The sequence below is a fragment of the Hydra viridissima genome, unplaced genomic scaffold (genome assembly GCF_058129835.1).
Source record: "Hydra viridissima isolate aposymbiotic clone 2 unplaced genomic scaffold, HvirCarnegie_v1 scaffold_9, whole genome shotgun sequence".
Taxonomy (NCBI): Eukaryota; Metazoa; Cnidaria; class Hydrozoa; order Anthoathecata; family Hydridae; genus Hydra; species Hydra viridissima.
Window position 1 is genome coordinate 15,364,717 of NW_028324308.1, and position 16,090 is coordinate 15,380,806.

The following is a 16,090-nucleotide window of genomic DNA, read 5'->3' on the forward strand; positions in this document are numbered from 1 at the left end:
AATTCAATATTTTGTTGATACATCTGTCCAAAATTATAACTTTTCTTCACCTTTTCATCTGGCCGATTCTTTCATCTGTCTTTTTCTTGACATAATTAAAACTAAATTTTATCAATTTTTTTTTATTTTCAAAAAATTGTAATGCAAAGGATAAACAATTCTCGAACAGAGTAGCAGTTTTTTTAAATGATGCTAAACACCCCGATTGTTAAGTGTCGGGTGTTTAGTGTCCCGGTTATACAGTTCTTTGACAGGTAAATTGAAGTTATACATTTACACCTGAAATAACAATTTAGTCTATCAAGTAAATATAAAATCGACTGTTTATATGTTATTAAACGATCTTTGACATTAGGTCCTAGGTTCTTTAAAAACCTATATATAAACAGTTAATCTATCTAAAGATGTTTTAAGAGTGAAAACTTTAGAAATGATTGCAACAAGCTTCGTTCTACTTTTTCTTTTCTCACGAGCGTGTAAGTTTTTCATCTTTCTGCATCAAGAAATAATTTTTTGGCTTTAATCAGACAATATAGAAAGTGGCCAGAAATGCTCGTAATTATGAGTACAGTGAAGGGTTTAAAATATGCTACAAATGGTATATAACGAGTGCATGTTATACAACGTGTGTATGCTATATTAGCTGTGTATACTTTATTACGCGAGTATGGTTTATTGTGCTCTATAGCTTTACACGCTCACCAACAAAAGGCAATCTAAGAATATTTAAAAATATTATAATATATTATAAATATTTAAAAATTTTCCTGTGAAAAATTTTTTTTTTTCATCTTGCGTAAACTTGTCTTCTTTAGAAAAAATCTACTTCTTAAAGTAGTTTTTTTTTCAAACATGATTTTTTAAAAAAAAGTTTGGAGAGAAAAATCAAGGGAAGATTATTTTTATCTTATTTTTACAGATTTATATATAGTTCTATATATTTTTAAAAAAAAGTTTGGAGAGAAAAATCAAGGGAAGATTATTTTTATCTTATTTTTACAGATTTATATATAGTTCTATATATTTTTTTCAGCCGCTCAAAGAGGAAGCGTTGAGGTTGTAAAAGATCAAGATGGTAATTTAAACCTGTTTTTTTTTTGTAGATTTTTCGGTTTTTCATTAAAATGGTAAAAAAAAAAAAACTTTCAATTTCATTCTATCTTACTTTTTACTGCAGCCGAATGTTTGAATAAACATAACGAGTTTAGAAATTTACATCAAAGCACTCTAAATCTCGAACTTGACCCAACAATCACCGCAAGCGCACAAAAACACGCAGAATATTTGGCATCTACAGGATCCTTCGACCATAGCAAAAACAGGCTTTACGGTGAAAATCTTTATTCTTCTAGCGGATTACCAATCGTCGGAGCGTGCGTTAAGGCCAGCACAAGTTGGTAAGAAGCGATAGAATATTTCTAAAGATTGCTTATAAATGTATGAACATAATATAACCGCGTTTCTATTACGTATCAATATTTTTTTTTTGCCATAAGTATAAATAATATTCTTGAAATATTCAATAATCTTTGATATTTATTAAAACTTTGTAACCTTATTTGATAATCTTCGATGAATTTTGCAGGGAACATCTTCGTTTAAGTTCTAAATGACGCTGTTTCTTTTCAGGTACAATGAAATTTCCAAATATAACTTCAACAGACCTGGTTTCTCTTCGAATACTGGCCATTTCACTCAAGTTGTATGGAAAGACAGCAAAAAGGTTGGATTCGGAATCGCCAAAAATAAAAACAGAGTTGTGATTGTTGCACAATACTCACCTCCAGGAAACAACTTGAGAACATTCGCGCTAAATGTCTTACCGCTTAAAAAGTAAACTCTAAAATGTTGTTAAAAAATAAGTATGAAAGAATTTTTTTCCAAAACTAAGTTTGTGAGTTTTATTCGTATTTGCATTGCACTGGTCAAGCAGTAAACAGTATAAACGTCCTTAGGGAAACGGTAAGCGTCAAGAATAAGAATAGTGAATGTTTTTTTGGACGTCCAGAGTAAATCAAAGACTCACATAGATGAAAGAGTTATGTTACTATGGATAAATTTTAATCATAAATAAATTTTTAACATACACTAGATCGTTACAAAGTTAATACATGCTCATCGAAGATTAATTACTTCTAAGCTTGTCTACCTAAAATATCAATTCTTTTAGAACGCTAAAGTGAGTGGTTTATAAAATTAAAAATCTAAAAACGCCCATTAATTAGAAAAAAAAGTAATTAGAAAATATAGAGGACGCAGGTATCGCGCCATACCTTGATCATTATCCGATTATCTTTTTGCCTTTCCACTACGCCGCATAGACTTATACGAATAAAAAATATTTAATTAGAAAATGTTCTTTAATCAAACTAAACATTAGCGACTAACTAACTAAATTGTACATGCGCAATCCTATACACAAAATTTTAGTTTAACATAAATTTTATGCTGATGTTAACTAATGAAAGACAAGAGGAGGTGAAAAAAGAAAAACATCGGTGTTTTGTCCCAATTGTTAGTGTAGTGCTTAAGGTGACCTTTTCGTCAGGGTCATGATTTTGTCACTGTGGTATTTCGACTATTAAGGTCCACTATAGAGGGCAAAGAAACCGTTGTAATAAAAAGTCCCTTGGGGTGGATTAATTATAAACAGAATTCAGGTTCCTTAAAAATTGAAAATGAAGCTAGTAATCAATGAACGTTTTAGCTTGATTATTTGATGCCATGAAGATCAATAAAGATAATGCGTCGTTTCTGATAAAGGCAACATCTTTTTAATAGTTCTATAGGCGTGGTATATACATTGTCTAAAGTCTGTAAGATAAAAAAAGACTGAGGTTTGCTCTTTTTTTTTTTATAGGTAGGTTGTCTTATGCTAATTGGGGAAATTCAAGCAAAATGGCTAAATTTATGATTTAACAAGGCAGGTTCGAATACCTGTCTTGTTGATGCGCCCCTTGAAAAAAACTTTTCTTTACGAACAAAGATATTTGTTACAATTTTGTTGTTTTAAAGATCAAGAATTCTTTGCAATTCTAATATATTTTAAAAGCTTTGATAAGTTAAACGCGACTGGATAGTATGAATAACATTAATAACAAAGTTTTAAACCAGGGAAAGTTTATACCTTTAACGTAGAAGTAAATCTTTCGTAAAATCTTTTAGGGTGAGGTTGCCCAAGTTGTTCCATTTAATTTTGAAGGAAATACGGACATCTGAGCAAACAATCGCAACTCAATGTAATTTACATGATAGTTTGGTCAAAACAAATTTACATAGCCGTTTGATCAAAACAAAAATTATATTAATTTTATTCAACATTAGTTCAACGTTGACTAATAAACTAACTTGTGGTTAAGTCGTACCCACGCTATTCCTCAGTCGAAGCAGTACAAACTTAAAAAAACACTTCTTATCTCAACTGACGCTGTCTTCACTTTTTTTTTTAAGGACATAACTTTACCACAGCTTTCAAAGCAAAGTTATACTATATGGAGACATGAAGATATGAAAGAGGGGTTAACAAAAATTATCGCAAGGTGTTATGGGATTTAATGAAGCTCATAGAAAATTTGACATTCCGAAACCAACGTTACGGTGTTAGTTTAAAGAATTTAATAAGAATTGTCAAACTTATAAAACCTAAGGATATCACTGAAACTAATGAGGAGTTTGGTAAAAGAAGCTCTGAATTTAGAACCAAGCTTTTTTGGACTTACTGCCACTGAGTTCAGAAGACTTGCTTGTTAATTGGCAAAAAAAACTATAAATTACAACACCATTTCAATAGAAAAAAAAACAAATTATTTGTACTGATTAAATACTTATGTTTCGTGTTAACAGAATAATAATAAAAATACGTTGTAATTATTATTGTTGCTTAATTGAATTCTTAGGTACGACTTATACTACAGGTGGTACGACTTAGAACCGATGTAAGTTTTTAAAAGATTTTTTTTTAACCAAAACAGATTTTCTAAAAACAAATAACAAAAATATTAATGCAAGTTTTGAATAACACATATAGATTTATTTTGTTTAACAAATCCAAAGTTTTAAACAGATTCCTTTCTTAAGGGGTTACGACTTAAACAACCTTGTTAATATTTTAAGAATAAGAGAGATCAGGATTCTTCGTGCATCACCATTATGAGAGGTTTTAGACATAAAAAAAAAAAATAAAAAGTTTCTTCAGCTATTTTCTTCTTTATATTTTTACTTATTTCATTTTTCAAGCTCTTTATTTTTTGAGGAGGGGAAGAAGGGGGAGGGCATATTGTTAACAAGTCAGTCATTAATTGCTTTTACAGTAATGCCGGAAGGTGCCATAATACAAGTTTATCAAGCTTTAATAATCCTGATGTTCAATGAGTTGCTAAGGTTTTTTGTTTAAAAAAAAAAACAATAAAAAAACAAAGGCCTAACATATTTATGTTATAAACTTTCTAGCAGAGAGAGAAGTAGAGGAGCGAAATAAACATGTAAACACAACCTAACATCGATGAAAACTAGAATTCAATTTTAATTTGAAGCAAAATTTTGATTTTATTTAAAAGCTGAAGTTTTATTCAACTTTTAAAAGTATAATCATGATTTCTTATCTTTCTAAATTATTTATCTCCATAAACATTTTGGAATTTACAAAATATATCTATCCTGTTTTATAAATAAAGCTGTTTAAAAGAGATCACAAAAAGTTATGTTGAGTTATACACCAACATACACCTGTCAACTTACACACCAACCTAGGAATGATATTTTTCAAAGCTTCTAAACAAATAGGGTATTAACATATACATTAAGATGATAAACATGACTTAAAGATTTGATACAAATCTTTTCAAAATATAACCCGAGAAACATTCTTTTAAAAAGAATTTGATTGTCTCAGATCGACAATTGACTTCTTCAAAGCATTCTTTGCATACAATTTCAACAGTCGGTTCGTAAAAGCTCATTTAATAAGATTTAAAATATGCTTACTAGTGATTGCTTCATATTCAGTATCAAATATATATATATATATATATTTGATACTGAATATGAAGCAATCACTAGTAAGCGTATTTTAAATCTTATTAAATGAGCTTTTACGAACCGACTGTTGAAATTGTATACAAAAAATGCTTTGAAGAAGTATATATATTTTACCTCACCATCCAGTTTGATGTTACCAAAGAGCTAAATTCAGTTATATAATTAAAAACTTTCACGTAACATAACTTTTGTAATTACATCATTTTTGGAAATGATAAAGAGTCCGTTCATAGCACAAGGTATCATTGATAATAGCCGTCTTATTATGAAGCTATAAAAATATACAGGTATAAGTACAAGAACTTAAATAACTTCTAATTTCTTCAATATCTTTCTCACGAGTAGAGCCTTGCTCCACTTGAGTAAGAAAACTTGAAAATTCTCTTTTCTGACTTCAGCTGGACATTATAAGCAAACAACTCAAATTCTTCTTTTGGAAATCTTTTTTGTAATAAACAAAATTTGAAGAGTTTTACAGAATGAAACGAAATAATAACTCAAACCCAAAACAGGATCTTTTTTTTTTTTAATGTAATGATAAAATAATTTTTTAACGATTGTGTCTAAGTTTTAATACTTATTAACTTAAAATAAGTTTTAATAGTAGCAGGTTAATAGTTTATATATATATATATATATATATATATATATATATATATATATATATATATATATATATATATATATATATATATATATATATATATATATATATATATATATATATATATGTATATATATATATATATATGTATATATATATATATAACTGTCCTCTAAAACATTAGCAACCAAATAAAATTTAAAAAATTTTCTAATTTGATTACTTATTACAGCAATTTTGTTTTTTTATTTCGCTTTAAATGAAAAAAATGGTTAATGTTACATATAAGAAAAAAGATTTTAACATAATAAGACAACTTGAAAAAAAATAAACGTGAATTTTTGTTTGTATTGGTATTTTAACGCAAAAACGTGGTCCTCCAAAACATTAGCAACTTTTTTAAAACTACCCTAAAAAATGTTAATATCAATAGTTAATGGCATATCCTTTATTTTTTAGGATCAAGGAACATGTTCTCGGCATAGACTCTACGAGTTTATTTTTTCTTGTGTTATCTCATTCCACTTGGTTTCAATAAACATGTTAACTTTATATTGCTCATCGGCGTTTTTGAAGGGTCCTTTGTGTTTTAGGGAGAGTTCAACTTGGTACCATAAATTTTCAATCGGGTTGAGATCAGGTGATTGAGCCGGCAATTTCATTACTTTAATTTGATTTGTTTCAAACCATTCTTTAACGAGTTTAGAGGTGTGTTTGGGGTCGTTGTCTTGTTGAAATGTCCATAAAAGAGGCATATTATTATCAGAATGAGGAACCACTTTTTCCTTGAGAATATCACGATAAACATACTGATCCATAATGCCATTTATTCGGTAAATAGGCCCAACTTCACTAAAACCAGAAAAAAAACCCCAAACCATTGTACTTTTTCCGCCACGATCCTTGATTGTTTCTCTTGTGTATTTAGGATCTAAGCGTTTACCTTTAGGTCTACGTACCTTTAAATTTCCATTAGGACCTTTCAAATTGTACTTTGATTCATCGCTCCAGAGTACTCTATTCCAACCATTTATAGTCCAGTCTCTATGAGAATTTGCAAACTCAATTCTAGCTTTTCTATTCTTCTGAGAAATGAAAGGTTTTTTTGCTGCTCTAAAGCTCAAAAGTCCTGAAAGTTGTAACCGTCTACAAACTGTATTTAGAGACACGGAAAGTTTCAGTTTTTTAATAGTATCATTAGCGCTGTCAAAAGGATTTTTTTTAACATGACGAATAATTTTTCGATCGGTGAAACGACATGTTTTGAGTGGTCTTCCGCCCTTATGTTCTGTTTCTAAAGGACTACCTTTATTAAACCGTTTGATTATTCGACATACAATTGACTTGTTAATGGAGTATTTCGTTGCGATTTCCTTTTGTTTGACTCCTTTCTTGTAATCTTTTACAATACGTTCTCAAAAAACTAAATTATACTTGTTTCTTGCCATTATAATCCAAAAAAGCATATATACGCGATCTTAAATTAATATTGTAATAATTGCAACACTCCATATTCATCTCTGGACAAAAATTAACAATTAATTGATTCTCATTGGTTAAGTACAAATAATTACAACACAACAATTCCCTTGGGCATTATTTCCACACTTGGGCTGCTGATTTTCCGTGAGTTTTTGTGAGTAATTATAAAAAGTTGCTTATGTTCTGGAGGACCACGTTTTTGCGTTAAAATACCAATGAAAACAAAAAAAACAAGTTTATTCAGTTTCAAGTAGTCTTATTATGTACAAATCTCTTTTGTAATGTTAAGCATTTTTTGTATTCAAAGCGTAATTAAAAAAATAAAATTGCTGTAATTAGTATTCAAAGTAGAAAAAAAACATTTTTTTATTTGGTTGCTAATGTTTTGGAGGACAGTGTATATATATATATATATATATATATATATATATATATATATATATATATATATATATATATATATATATATATATATATATATATATATATATATATATATAAAATGTAGTAATATTCTTTAAAGAAATGATTAAAGGAATACCCTTTATTGAACGGGAAAAAACTTTGAGTTGCCTTTTGATTCTAATTTTTAAACTGTAGAGCACACTACTATGGATACCGCTTCAATAATTTCGGTGACAGATAATGCTTGCCGGTAACAGATATAGTTCGGTGACTTGCTTGTCGTTTAATTACAGATATAAAAGTGCCTCGAAATTTTAAAAATGCCATTTTTTATCCTTATATTGTCACACATTTTAGTTCAAAACTTAACATGATCCAACTTATTAATATGACGCAAATTCAAAAGTCTTCAAAGTTAGTTTTCTCAAAATGGTAAAATTATGAGATTGCAGACTTGCCGCATTTTCAACCCTTTGCAACTAAATTGCCATAAAAATTATGGCTGATAACACAGTCAAAAAACCAATCAGAAACTACAAGCCACTTAGGAGTTTTTTTAAAGTAAATCACGAAAATGAACTCTGTTTTTTCAAAACAAAAAGATGTCAATTTTTCTTGCACTTTTTAAATTTCTACTTATCATAAAGTTCAAAACTTTCGTAGCTTAAACATTTTTATGAGTTTAAAAAAAAACTTAGTTTTCTTTGACTTAATATTCAGTGTAACCACTGAGTCTCACTGGGCATACTTTCAACGAAAGATTTGCATGTTTCAGTTGGTATAATTTTCCTATACATTTCGAACTTTAACCCAAACCATGAACCGCCGCCGAACTTTAATGTTGGCTAAACATCCCGAAGCTATATTTTTGTTCTACACCCATTCTCTGCCATCAGAGCCAAAATGGTTGATTTTGGACTCATCCGACCATATCACAATCGCCCAATACTCGAACAATTTCAGCTGAAATTTTCAAAATTTCATTTTCGTTCAAAAAACGTTTCATTTGAACTGCACTTTCAAATGTATGGCTGCATAGATCTCGTACAATCTTTCATTCAAGGGTTTTGAAAAGGAGCTATTTCATTCAGATCTGTTTTGGATTTGTAAATTTTGCAATGATTTTCGAAATTTGCTTTCAAACTTTCAAAGGCATTGAAACTTGGCGATAGGTCATTCCATTTTTTAAACGCTCCTCAATTTGTTTGATAAGAACTGAATCTAATGGTTTATTATTCCTGACCATCATCTAAAAGTAAAATTAAATTCAAAATATTAGAGCATTAATGATTTTTTAATCGTAGTAAAGAACGTTTACAAAATAATATATTCTTTTTACTGAACACGAATGTTCTTAAGAGGCGAAGTCACTAAAAATAGTTCAAGCAACAAGTCGAGTACTTGATGGAGTAAATAAATAACTGAAATGATGCGCAATAACATTTTTATGAAACCGTTAAGATTTATTGTAACTTTCCCAAAAAAGCTCTCTGAGAAAATTTTTCACATCTTGCTCTCACTTGTCAAAAAAGCTCTCTGAGAAGTTTTTCAAATCTTGCTCTCACTTGCCCAAAAACCGTGAACAATTTTAAGAGTCACTAATGACTAGGTATTAAGTAAAAAATTGTTGCATTTTTAGGAAAACCGTCTTGTTTTTTCTTATTTTTTGAATACTCGTTAAGTTTTTTGTGTTGAGCATCTCGCCTGTCTCTAAAAAAAGACAGCTAAATTCAGGTTCTTTTTTTAAAAATATTTCCTCCATTCTTCTTTTGAAAGTTACAGAACCGGAGATGTAGCAGAAGTTATCAGGACTGTTTTTACATTCTCCTTTTGATATTTTTAATATAATCTTAAAGAAAAAATATTAGATAGTATATTTGAAAATCAAGTGAATTTTTATATGCAACTTAAATTTTAAAATAAAAGTGCTGATTATATACATAACACTTACACCCAAATCAGAACAAAAATTTTTTTTGCTTTTATAGTAAAAAAATATTTTTAAAATATTGTTGGACTGTGAATATTGTGAATCAATTATGTTTCAAAGTAAATCGCAAAATTACAGTTTTCTTACCGAAATGATATTCTTGAAGTTAAATTAAAGAGTCGAAAAAAGAAAGAAATGAAGCTGGAAACCATTACGAGAAAATGTTAATCGTGCTTATTACTTCTTAAAAATTACAATCAATATTAATATATTGATATTTACATATTCTTTTGTTTCATTTTTATTTAGTCTACTGTGCCAACTCTAATAAATATATTATACTCCATAACCTTAGCCAGATAGTGTTTTTATAGTTTTGAGATGAAGTTTTTAAGTAACCATTTTAAGAGTTATAAAATTAAACGAGCGAAAAAAAACTTGAATTCTGTTAAAATAACGAGTTTTACCGATTCATAGGATTGAACATTAACTATTCCTTACAACTTCTTCTTCCCGGCGGAATATCTTTCAATATACTAAAAGTAATAAATAACACTTATTTTCGTTCATCAGCGGTTAAAATGACAATATCTAAAAAAGAATAATAATTACCTCATCATATCCGTCGAGTTCTTGAAATTGCTTCATAGTAAATAAATTTCCATCGAGTGAAATCACACTGATTTTTGAATTTTTCAAAATGCCATCTGTAAACGCGTCCGCGCGTAAGCAGTTTTCCTCTACTCTTAGAACTTTTAAACGTTCACATTTACTGAGTTCATTCGGAAGACGATTCAATTTGTTTTTGTTAACATTCAATTCTATGGCTTTCAACGTTTGTATACTTGCAGGCAGACTGGTCAAGGAGTTACTAGATATATCGATGACATCAACGTTTGGTAACAGACAAAAACATTCAGGGAACTCTTTCAGCTTGTTACTGCTTATATTTACTATTTTTAGATTGTTCATTTTGGTTACTGAATTTAAAGTAAACGCTGTTAAGGCGTTCATAGATAACGATAAGTTTTCAAGCTTCAATAAATTGTTAAGTTCAGTAGGTAAATTTTCTAAAAAAAAAAAGAGCTAACTTGATGGTCAAACTTTTTTAAATATGAAACACTCTAAGCAGTGGCGCAACTATGGCTGAAGTTATGCCACTGACACTAAAAATAATCGCGATGGACTTCATAAGCATTAGTTAAAAAAAGAGAACTCTTTCAAAGAAATAGTTAGCTACTCACGGAGCTGGTTGTTATTCAAGGATAATGACTTTAGCGAAGTAAACTGACCAATCAACGGGGCGAGCACTTTTAGCTGATTATTGGACAAGTCCAATGTGCGAAGACACTTAGACAAATTAGAAATTTCTGGAGGCAGCTAAAAAAGCAAGTTATAATCGTGAAAATTTTATTAATAACAACACTAACAACAAAAAGAAAAAAGTTAGAAGCAAAATATGCAATTTACATTAAAGACAAAATATATCATAAGTAGTAACCTCTTTAAGTTTCATATCTTTAAGAGAACAGATACCCGTCTTCTGAGCATTTTCTAAATGAGGACTTATTGAGTTTCCCATGAGAGAAACAAACCATAGGTTATGTTAGTTATTGAAACCAGACTATTATAATGCCTAAAAAAGCTCTTACATGTAAATATATTTAAAAAAAAATTGGTTCAGCCATTATGGCTGTTTTTTTAAAATGATTAGAAGACATTCTTTTAATTACAGAATTAACTCAAAATTCTCAATCAATTTTTGAAAGATATAAGAAAACCAAAAAAATTCTTTGGAATTCCTATGGAAGCGAAGCCTAAAAGAAGTTTAGGAAAGACTTAAGATAACTTCTAAAAGTTAGAAAAATATTCAATAAAGTTTTTTTTACTTTAAATAGAAAATGAAGTGCATTAAAACAATTAAAAGGGAATTTCCTTAAAAATTTAAAAGAAAATCTTTAAAACTAATTTTTTTTTTTTTAGTTAAACAGAAAGAAAATACTGAAAATGAAAGCATTTTTAAACTTGTTCCATATCAAAAGAAATACTATTAATTTTAATTACGGAAAGATCTTGACGATGACCTTTCCATTTTTTGTAAGTCTTTCGTCGCTTTTTTTTGAATGCAATCTTTTTTTCACCTTTGGTCTTTTCAACTACAATACCTTGAATGTTTGCTATTTCACGTTTTAGTAGAGGTTGACCAATCAGAGTGAAGTTGCGTCCTCCAACTGCTAAAACTTTCTCTAATCGTATAATGTCACCACATTCAGCTTCTATTTTCTTATGAATCATTATAACATCATTATTTGCTACTTTAAACTGTTTGCCGCCAATGTGGACAATTGCAAAAACCTTTTTATCCAGAATGTCTTGTGAAGAGCCTTCTTTAACAGTTTTTAAAATTGCATTATAATCAGTAGGTGTTTTAGTATCTTTAGCATAAACAGCAGTGGAGAAAACTCTTTGCAGATTGTCCAAATATTTATTCCGTAGGTTACATGAAATAATATTGTGTAAGTAACCAGAGTTTTTTACTGCAGTGCTAAAAATCTTGGAGAGACAATTTATTGCCATTTTTGCTTAAATAAAAAAAATAAAAATAATTGCAATTTGATTTTTCGAAATTGAGAATAAAAAAAAAAAAAGACAAACAAGTTGAGTTTTGAAACGTCATCCAGTGAAAAAAAAGTTCAACACCAGAAATTATCATAGTTTTAATATTGTACCAGAATCGCAGAAAATATTTCTTATATTACTCTCTTTACATTTTATTATTATTTAAAATAACCTTTACAAAGAATGTTGTTAATGATGTTAACTAATATTAATTAATTTGATTATGATAACATTTATTAATATTAATAAATATTATTTTGATTATGATGCCAATAGTATTAATTAATGTCAATAATTTTAATCATCGTTATGTTACAATTTGCAGTATACAGCTTTGTATCTTTTGGTACATGCAACTTAAAGGTTAAAAACAAAAAGGAAGCTTCAATATTAACAACAAAAACAACTAAAAACTTGATGATTCTTGTTGACAAAACTTGCTAATTAAATAAGCATAGCAAAATGGTTGAGTTTTCAAAATCACAAAAAATCTTTTTATTAAAATTAATGAAATTAACAAATCAAACACTAAAAAAATATAATGGTTTTGTACCATCAGTAAATCAACATATATTTATAAAAAAATAAAAATCAAGTATATTTATAAAAAAAAATAAAAATCAGATATATTTAAGAACCACAATTAAAAAACTAAAAAAATATAATGGTTTTGTACCATCAGTAAATCAACATATATTTATAAAAAAATAAAAATCAAATATATTTATAAAAAAATAAAAATCAGAGATATTTAAGAACCACAATTAAAAAACACTACCATCACAAAGATTGAAACAGAAAAAATGAAGGAATTTATTAACATATAAAGAAACAGTTGAATACAGATCAGCGAATCATTTGTTTGCTTCTGCTACATTTTTTCATCTCATATAAACCAGTTATAAATAATAGTTTTCCATATAATAGAAATTATGTTAAAATATTAACAGACAATAAATAAAAAATTATATTATCAAAAATATTCTGGGTATTAAGAAAAAAAAAAGTCATTAATAAAATATAAATATAAACAAACTAATAGCAAGCATAAACCAATACAAAATTTCTCCACCCTTGTTATTAACAGAACAACTTCTTACAACAGTAAAGTTAGCAAAGCTTGTATTCACCATGAAGCTATATGTTATCGGAACTTTGAATAATGGCAATCGCACAACAACAAGGTTTTGATTACCTTCTTTAACTAATTGGGGGTAATCCCCTGGGATATCAAACCATGTGTTGTTCAAAAAATACTAGGAAAAAAAAAAAAAAAAATCAAAATTAGACTAACAAGAAGTTAAATAACAACATGAAAATCAAAGACATCATCAGAAACCTTTCTAGAGTATGTAACATCTCCTCCTCCATAGTCATATGTAAATGGACTGAGACTGCGACTATCCAGTGAAACTCCACGGTTATATTGATATGGCTTGGGGTCATTTAATAGACCTTTCACTTCAAATGAAAATTCAAGATACTTTCCAGCAACATTACAATCCATTTCTGAAATCCCACAGAATGGCCAACGTTCAAGAGTTACTGATACTTGAACAGTTCCATTAAAAACCTGGTATTTTTCACCTTGATAGATGATTGAGTTATTTTGAAATATAAGAAACTGAACAGAGAATAATGAAGCAGGACCTTCTAGCTTCGCTGTCATATTTTTTCTGAAACAATAAAAAATAAATAACAAACAAAAAAGTTATACTTGTGTTAGTAATAGTCAATAAAAAAGGAAACAAAAAATAATTTCTTTTCTGTTGCATGAGATTTATACTGATTTTTATGTACTTTTGAAATGCTGATTTCAAATATCATCTCAGTTTTTTTTAGCATGCTCTAGCTTTTTTTGAAATATAGTTTACTGATTTTTCAAAAATTAGTTTTTTTATATTAAATATGATGGCTTCTACAAATAAACATAAATGCAAACATAACTCTAACTCATTCAGTTATATCTGTGGCTGCTATACACTTGTCCAACAAACATGAAACATTAAGAACATTGTGAAAATAACATATAACAATTATTTTAATCATTAACTGACTTTAAGTGGATGCATTTGAGTCTTCACTTTGATTTATAAAGAAACATTAATGAAGAATGCTTCTTTACAAATCAAAGTGAAGCTTCAAATATACCCTATTGCACAATGAGAATATTCTTGGTTTTGTCCTGTTTCAACTGGTCAGCAGCAGATTTCACTAAATTTCCATGTTATCTCTGCATGTTGAACAAGTAAGCAACAAATCAACCCTTAACACAAAAAGAATGGTCCATTTATGACACTCTTGCAGCAGGCATGTCATATAAAGTGATCCGATTGTTAGCAGAAAAGTTTTTTCACTAATCCATTTTAAACTTTATGAAATAATTTGTTAAGAACTGACAGCTCTTACTTTCAGTACATAGTTTTCAGTATTGCCAGGTCATTAGAGAGAAAAAAAAAGCAAGAATTTTTGAAAGTAAAAAAGCAGACAATTATGCAGATTTAGTTGTTAAAAAGCTGGAAGCATTTTGTGATCTTAGATATAACATGAGTTTAAAACTGTTTTTTAAAAATAGTCACTTTGACCAGTTTCCTGATCAATCTTGGAGTATGGAAACAAATAGCAAGGAGAACAGAGAACAGAACACCAAAGGCATAGGGGCAAACATATTATAGTAGACTATTACTGGAGTAGCAATCAAGATGATTTAGGAAAAGGAACTATTTACAAATGAAAGAGCTACTAGCAAAAGTCTCTTCCCAATTGAATATTTATGAGAAAATGATGTTATCTTTAGTTCCTTTTAGTTAATATCTTACATTTTTTTTTTTTTATAAATCTACAAAAAGCTTTAGAATTTGACAGGGTGATATTTACCCTCTAAAGTATTGCCTTTTTAATTTCTTTTTTTAATTTTGTAAAAAATAAAACATTTTAACACATTTCAGTAATTCTATACTTATTTTTGAATTTTCTTTTCAGAAATACTTTGGTATGTATTGGTCAACTACCTAAATGTTGCAAAAACTAAAAAAAGTTAATTGCAAAAATCCTGTAGCTTGCATAATATAAACCTGACTTCAAACTTGAATTCAGCATATCAAATTATGTAAGAACAAATGTCAAAGTTAATAAAGTAAATTTTTCTGTAGGCCTGTGTTATCAAATTTAAATTTAAAAATAAAACCTTATCAAAAACACATTCAAAACTTTTTTGAAAAAATATATTTCTTACCGAACAGCAGATATGTTTTGAGGCGAATCATTTGCATATACTTCTTGCAAGCTGCTAATATCGCTTATTTTGAAAACTGTGTTTTCAAAATTATTGAAGCTATGAACAATAGACCCTTTTGGCATGTCTCCATTTTCCCCTATTTCAACAACTTTTTTGAACGCTACTGTCAACTCATTAACTCTTGAAAATGTGATCTTCCCTGAGGTTTCTTGGACCTGAATCTTAGTGCCAAAAATAGTTTCAGCCCAATCGCTACTCACTGCTGGCAATGTGGCAACTAACACAACCATAAACTGCAATAAAGTCATTACTCTATGTTTACTTAAAATACAAAAAAGATACAAAAAAAGATGAGAAGACTACACTTTAAATCGAATCCAGATCATTTTGTGACTTGAAGACAATATGATAATAAAATAAAAGATTTGAAGCACCATGTTAATACAACTGCAATCATTTGAAACATTCAAACTTATTGAGCTTTAGAGTAGATTGGAGCAATTTTGCCACTTTTGCTGTTCTAACTATATTTTTTTAATATTATTAGCTTTTATAATATGCCCATATCTGAACATATAGAACATATAACATATCTGAATAATCTGTTATTAGTTAAATATAAAGTTTGAAAATTCAAATGAAGAAGTTTTAATATCCATCAATTAAAAATTTATTATGTAATTTATTATAATTTATGTATATTGGCATGGGGTAATTTTGGTTGCATTTGATTGGAAAATACTTTCAATCTGAAATAGGACATTATTTTCTTCTG

The 16,090-nt window shown here is 28.5% G+C and overlaps 3 protein-coding genes across 3 annotated transcripts; 1 reads left to right on the top strand and 2 right to left on the bottom strand.

Moving 5' to 3' along the window:
- The first annotated feature begins 332 nt into the window (after nt 1-332).
- On the top strand, nt 333-1,890 carry LOC149884247 (Golgi-associated plant pathogenesis-related protein 1-like). The gene is made up of 4 exons (XM_090099266.1): nt 333-476; nt 1,034-1,075; nt 1,178-1,397; nt 1,630-1,890. The coding sequence occupies exons 1-4, from the start codon at nt 431-433 to the stop codon at nt 1,835-1,837; spliced, it is 516 nt and encodes a 171-aa protein (XP_089955392.1). The 5' UTR covers nt 333-430; the 3' UTR covers nt 1,838-1,890.
- Nucleotides 1,891-7,779: 5,889 nt separating this feature from the next.
- On the bottom strand, nt 7,780-11,359 carry LOC149884248 (leucine-rich repeat-containing protein 57-like). Its single transcript, XM_090097153.1, has 5 exons — nt 10,960-11,359; nt 10,703-10,838; nt 10,071-10,528; nt 9,926-9,994; nt 7,780-8,777 (listed from the first exon to the last, which is right to left on the bottom strand). Exons 1-4 carry the CDS (start codon nt 11,038-11,040, stop codon nt 9,956-9,958), a joined length of 714 nt encoding a protein of 237 aa, XP_089953279.1. The 5' UTR covers nt 11,041-11,359; the 3' UTR covers nt 7,780-8,777; nt 9,926-9,955.
- Nucleotides 11,360-12,932: 1,573 nt separating this feature from the next.
- On the bottom strand, nt 12,933-15,835 carry LOC145186183 (acidic skeletal organic matrix protein-like). The gene is made up of 3 exons (XM_090097152.1): nt 15,313-15,835; nt 13,417-13,753; nt 12,933-13,333 (listed from the first exon to the last, which is right to left on the bottom strand). The coding sequence occupies exons 1-3, from the start codon at nt 15,621-15,623 to the stop codon at nt 13,088-13,090; spliced, it is 894 nt and encodes a 297-aa protein (XP_089953278.1). The 5' UTR covers nt 15,624-15,835; the 3' UTR covers nt 12,933-13,087.
- Nucleotides 15,836-16,090: the final 255 nt, after the last annotated feature.

Excerpts from the sequence above, each read along its gene's own strand:
- LOC149884247 (XM_090099266.1), top strand. The coding sequence starts at position 431 with ATGATTGCAACAAGCTTCGTTCTACTTTTTCTTTTCTCACGAGCGT. Across the intron at positions 1,076-1,177 it reads GGTTGTAAAAGATCAAGATG|CCGAATGTTTGAATAAACAT; the intron begins GTAATTTAAACC and ends TTTTTACTGCAG. Across the intron at positions 1,398-1,629 it reads GTTAAGGCCAGCACAAGTTG|GTACAATGAAATTTCCAAAT; the intron begins GTAAGAAGCGAT and ends GTTTCTTTTCAG.
- LOC149884248 (XM_090097153.1), bottom strand. The coding sequence starts at position 11,040 with ATGGGAAACTCAATAAGTCCTCATTTAGAAAATGCTCAGAAGACGGGT. Across the intron at positions 10,839-10,959 it reads AAGATATGAAACTTAAAGAG|CTGCCTCCAGAAATTTCTAA; the intron begins GTTACTACTTAT and ends TTGCTTTTTTAG. Across the intron at positions 9,995-10,070 it reads AACTCGACGGATATGATGAG|TATATTGAAAGATATTCCGC; the intron begins GTAATTATTATT and ends TATTACTTTTAG.
- LOC145186183 (XM_090097152.1), bottom strand. The coding sequence starts at position 15,623 with ATGACTTTATTGCAGTTTATGGTTGTGTTAGTTGCCACATTGCCAGCA. Across the intron at positions 13,754-15,312 it reads CAAAACATATCTGCTGTTCG|AAAAAATATGACAGCGAAGC; the intron begins GTAAGAAATATA and ends TTATTGTTTCAG. Across the intron at positions 13,334-13,416 it reads ATGTTACATACTCTAGAAAG|TATTTTTTGAACAACACATG; the intron begins GTTTCTGATGAT and ends TTTTTTTCCTAG.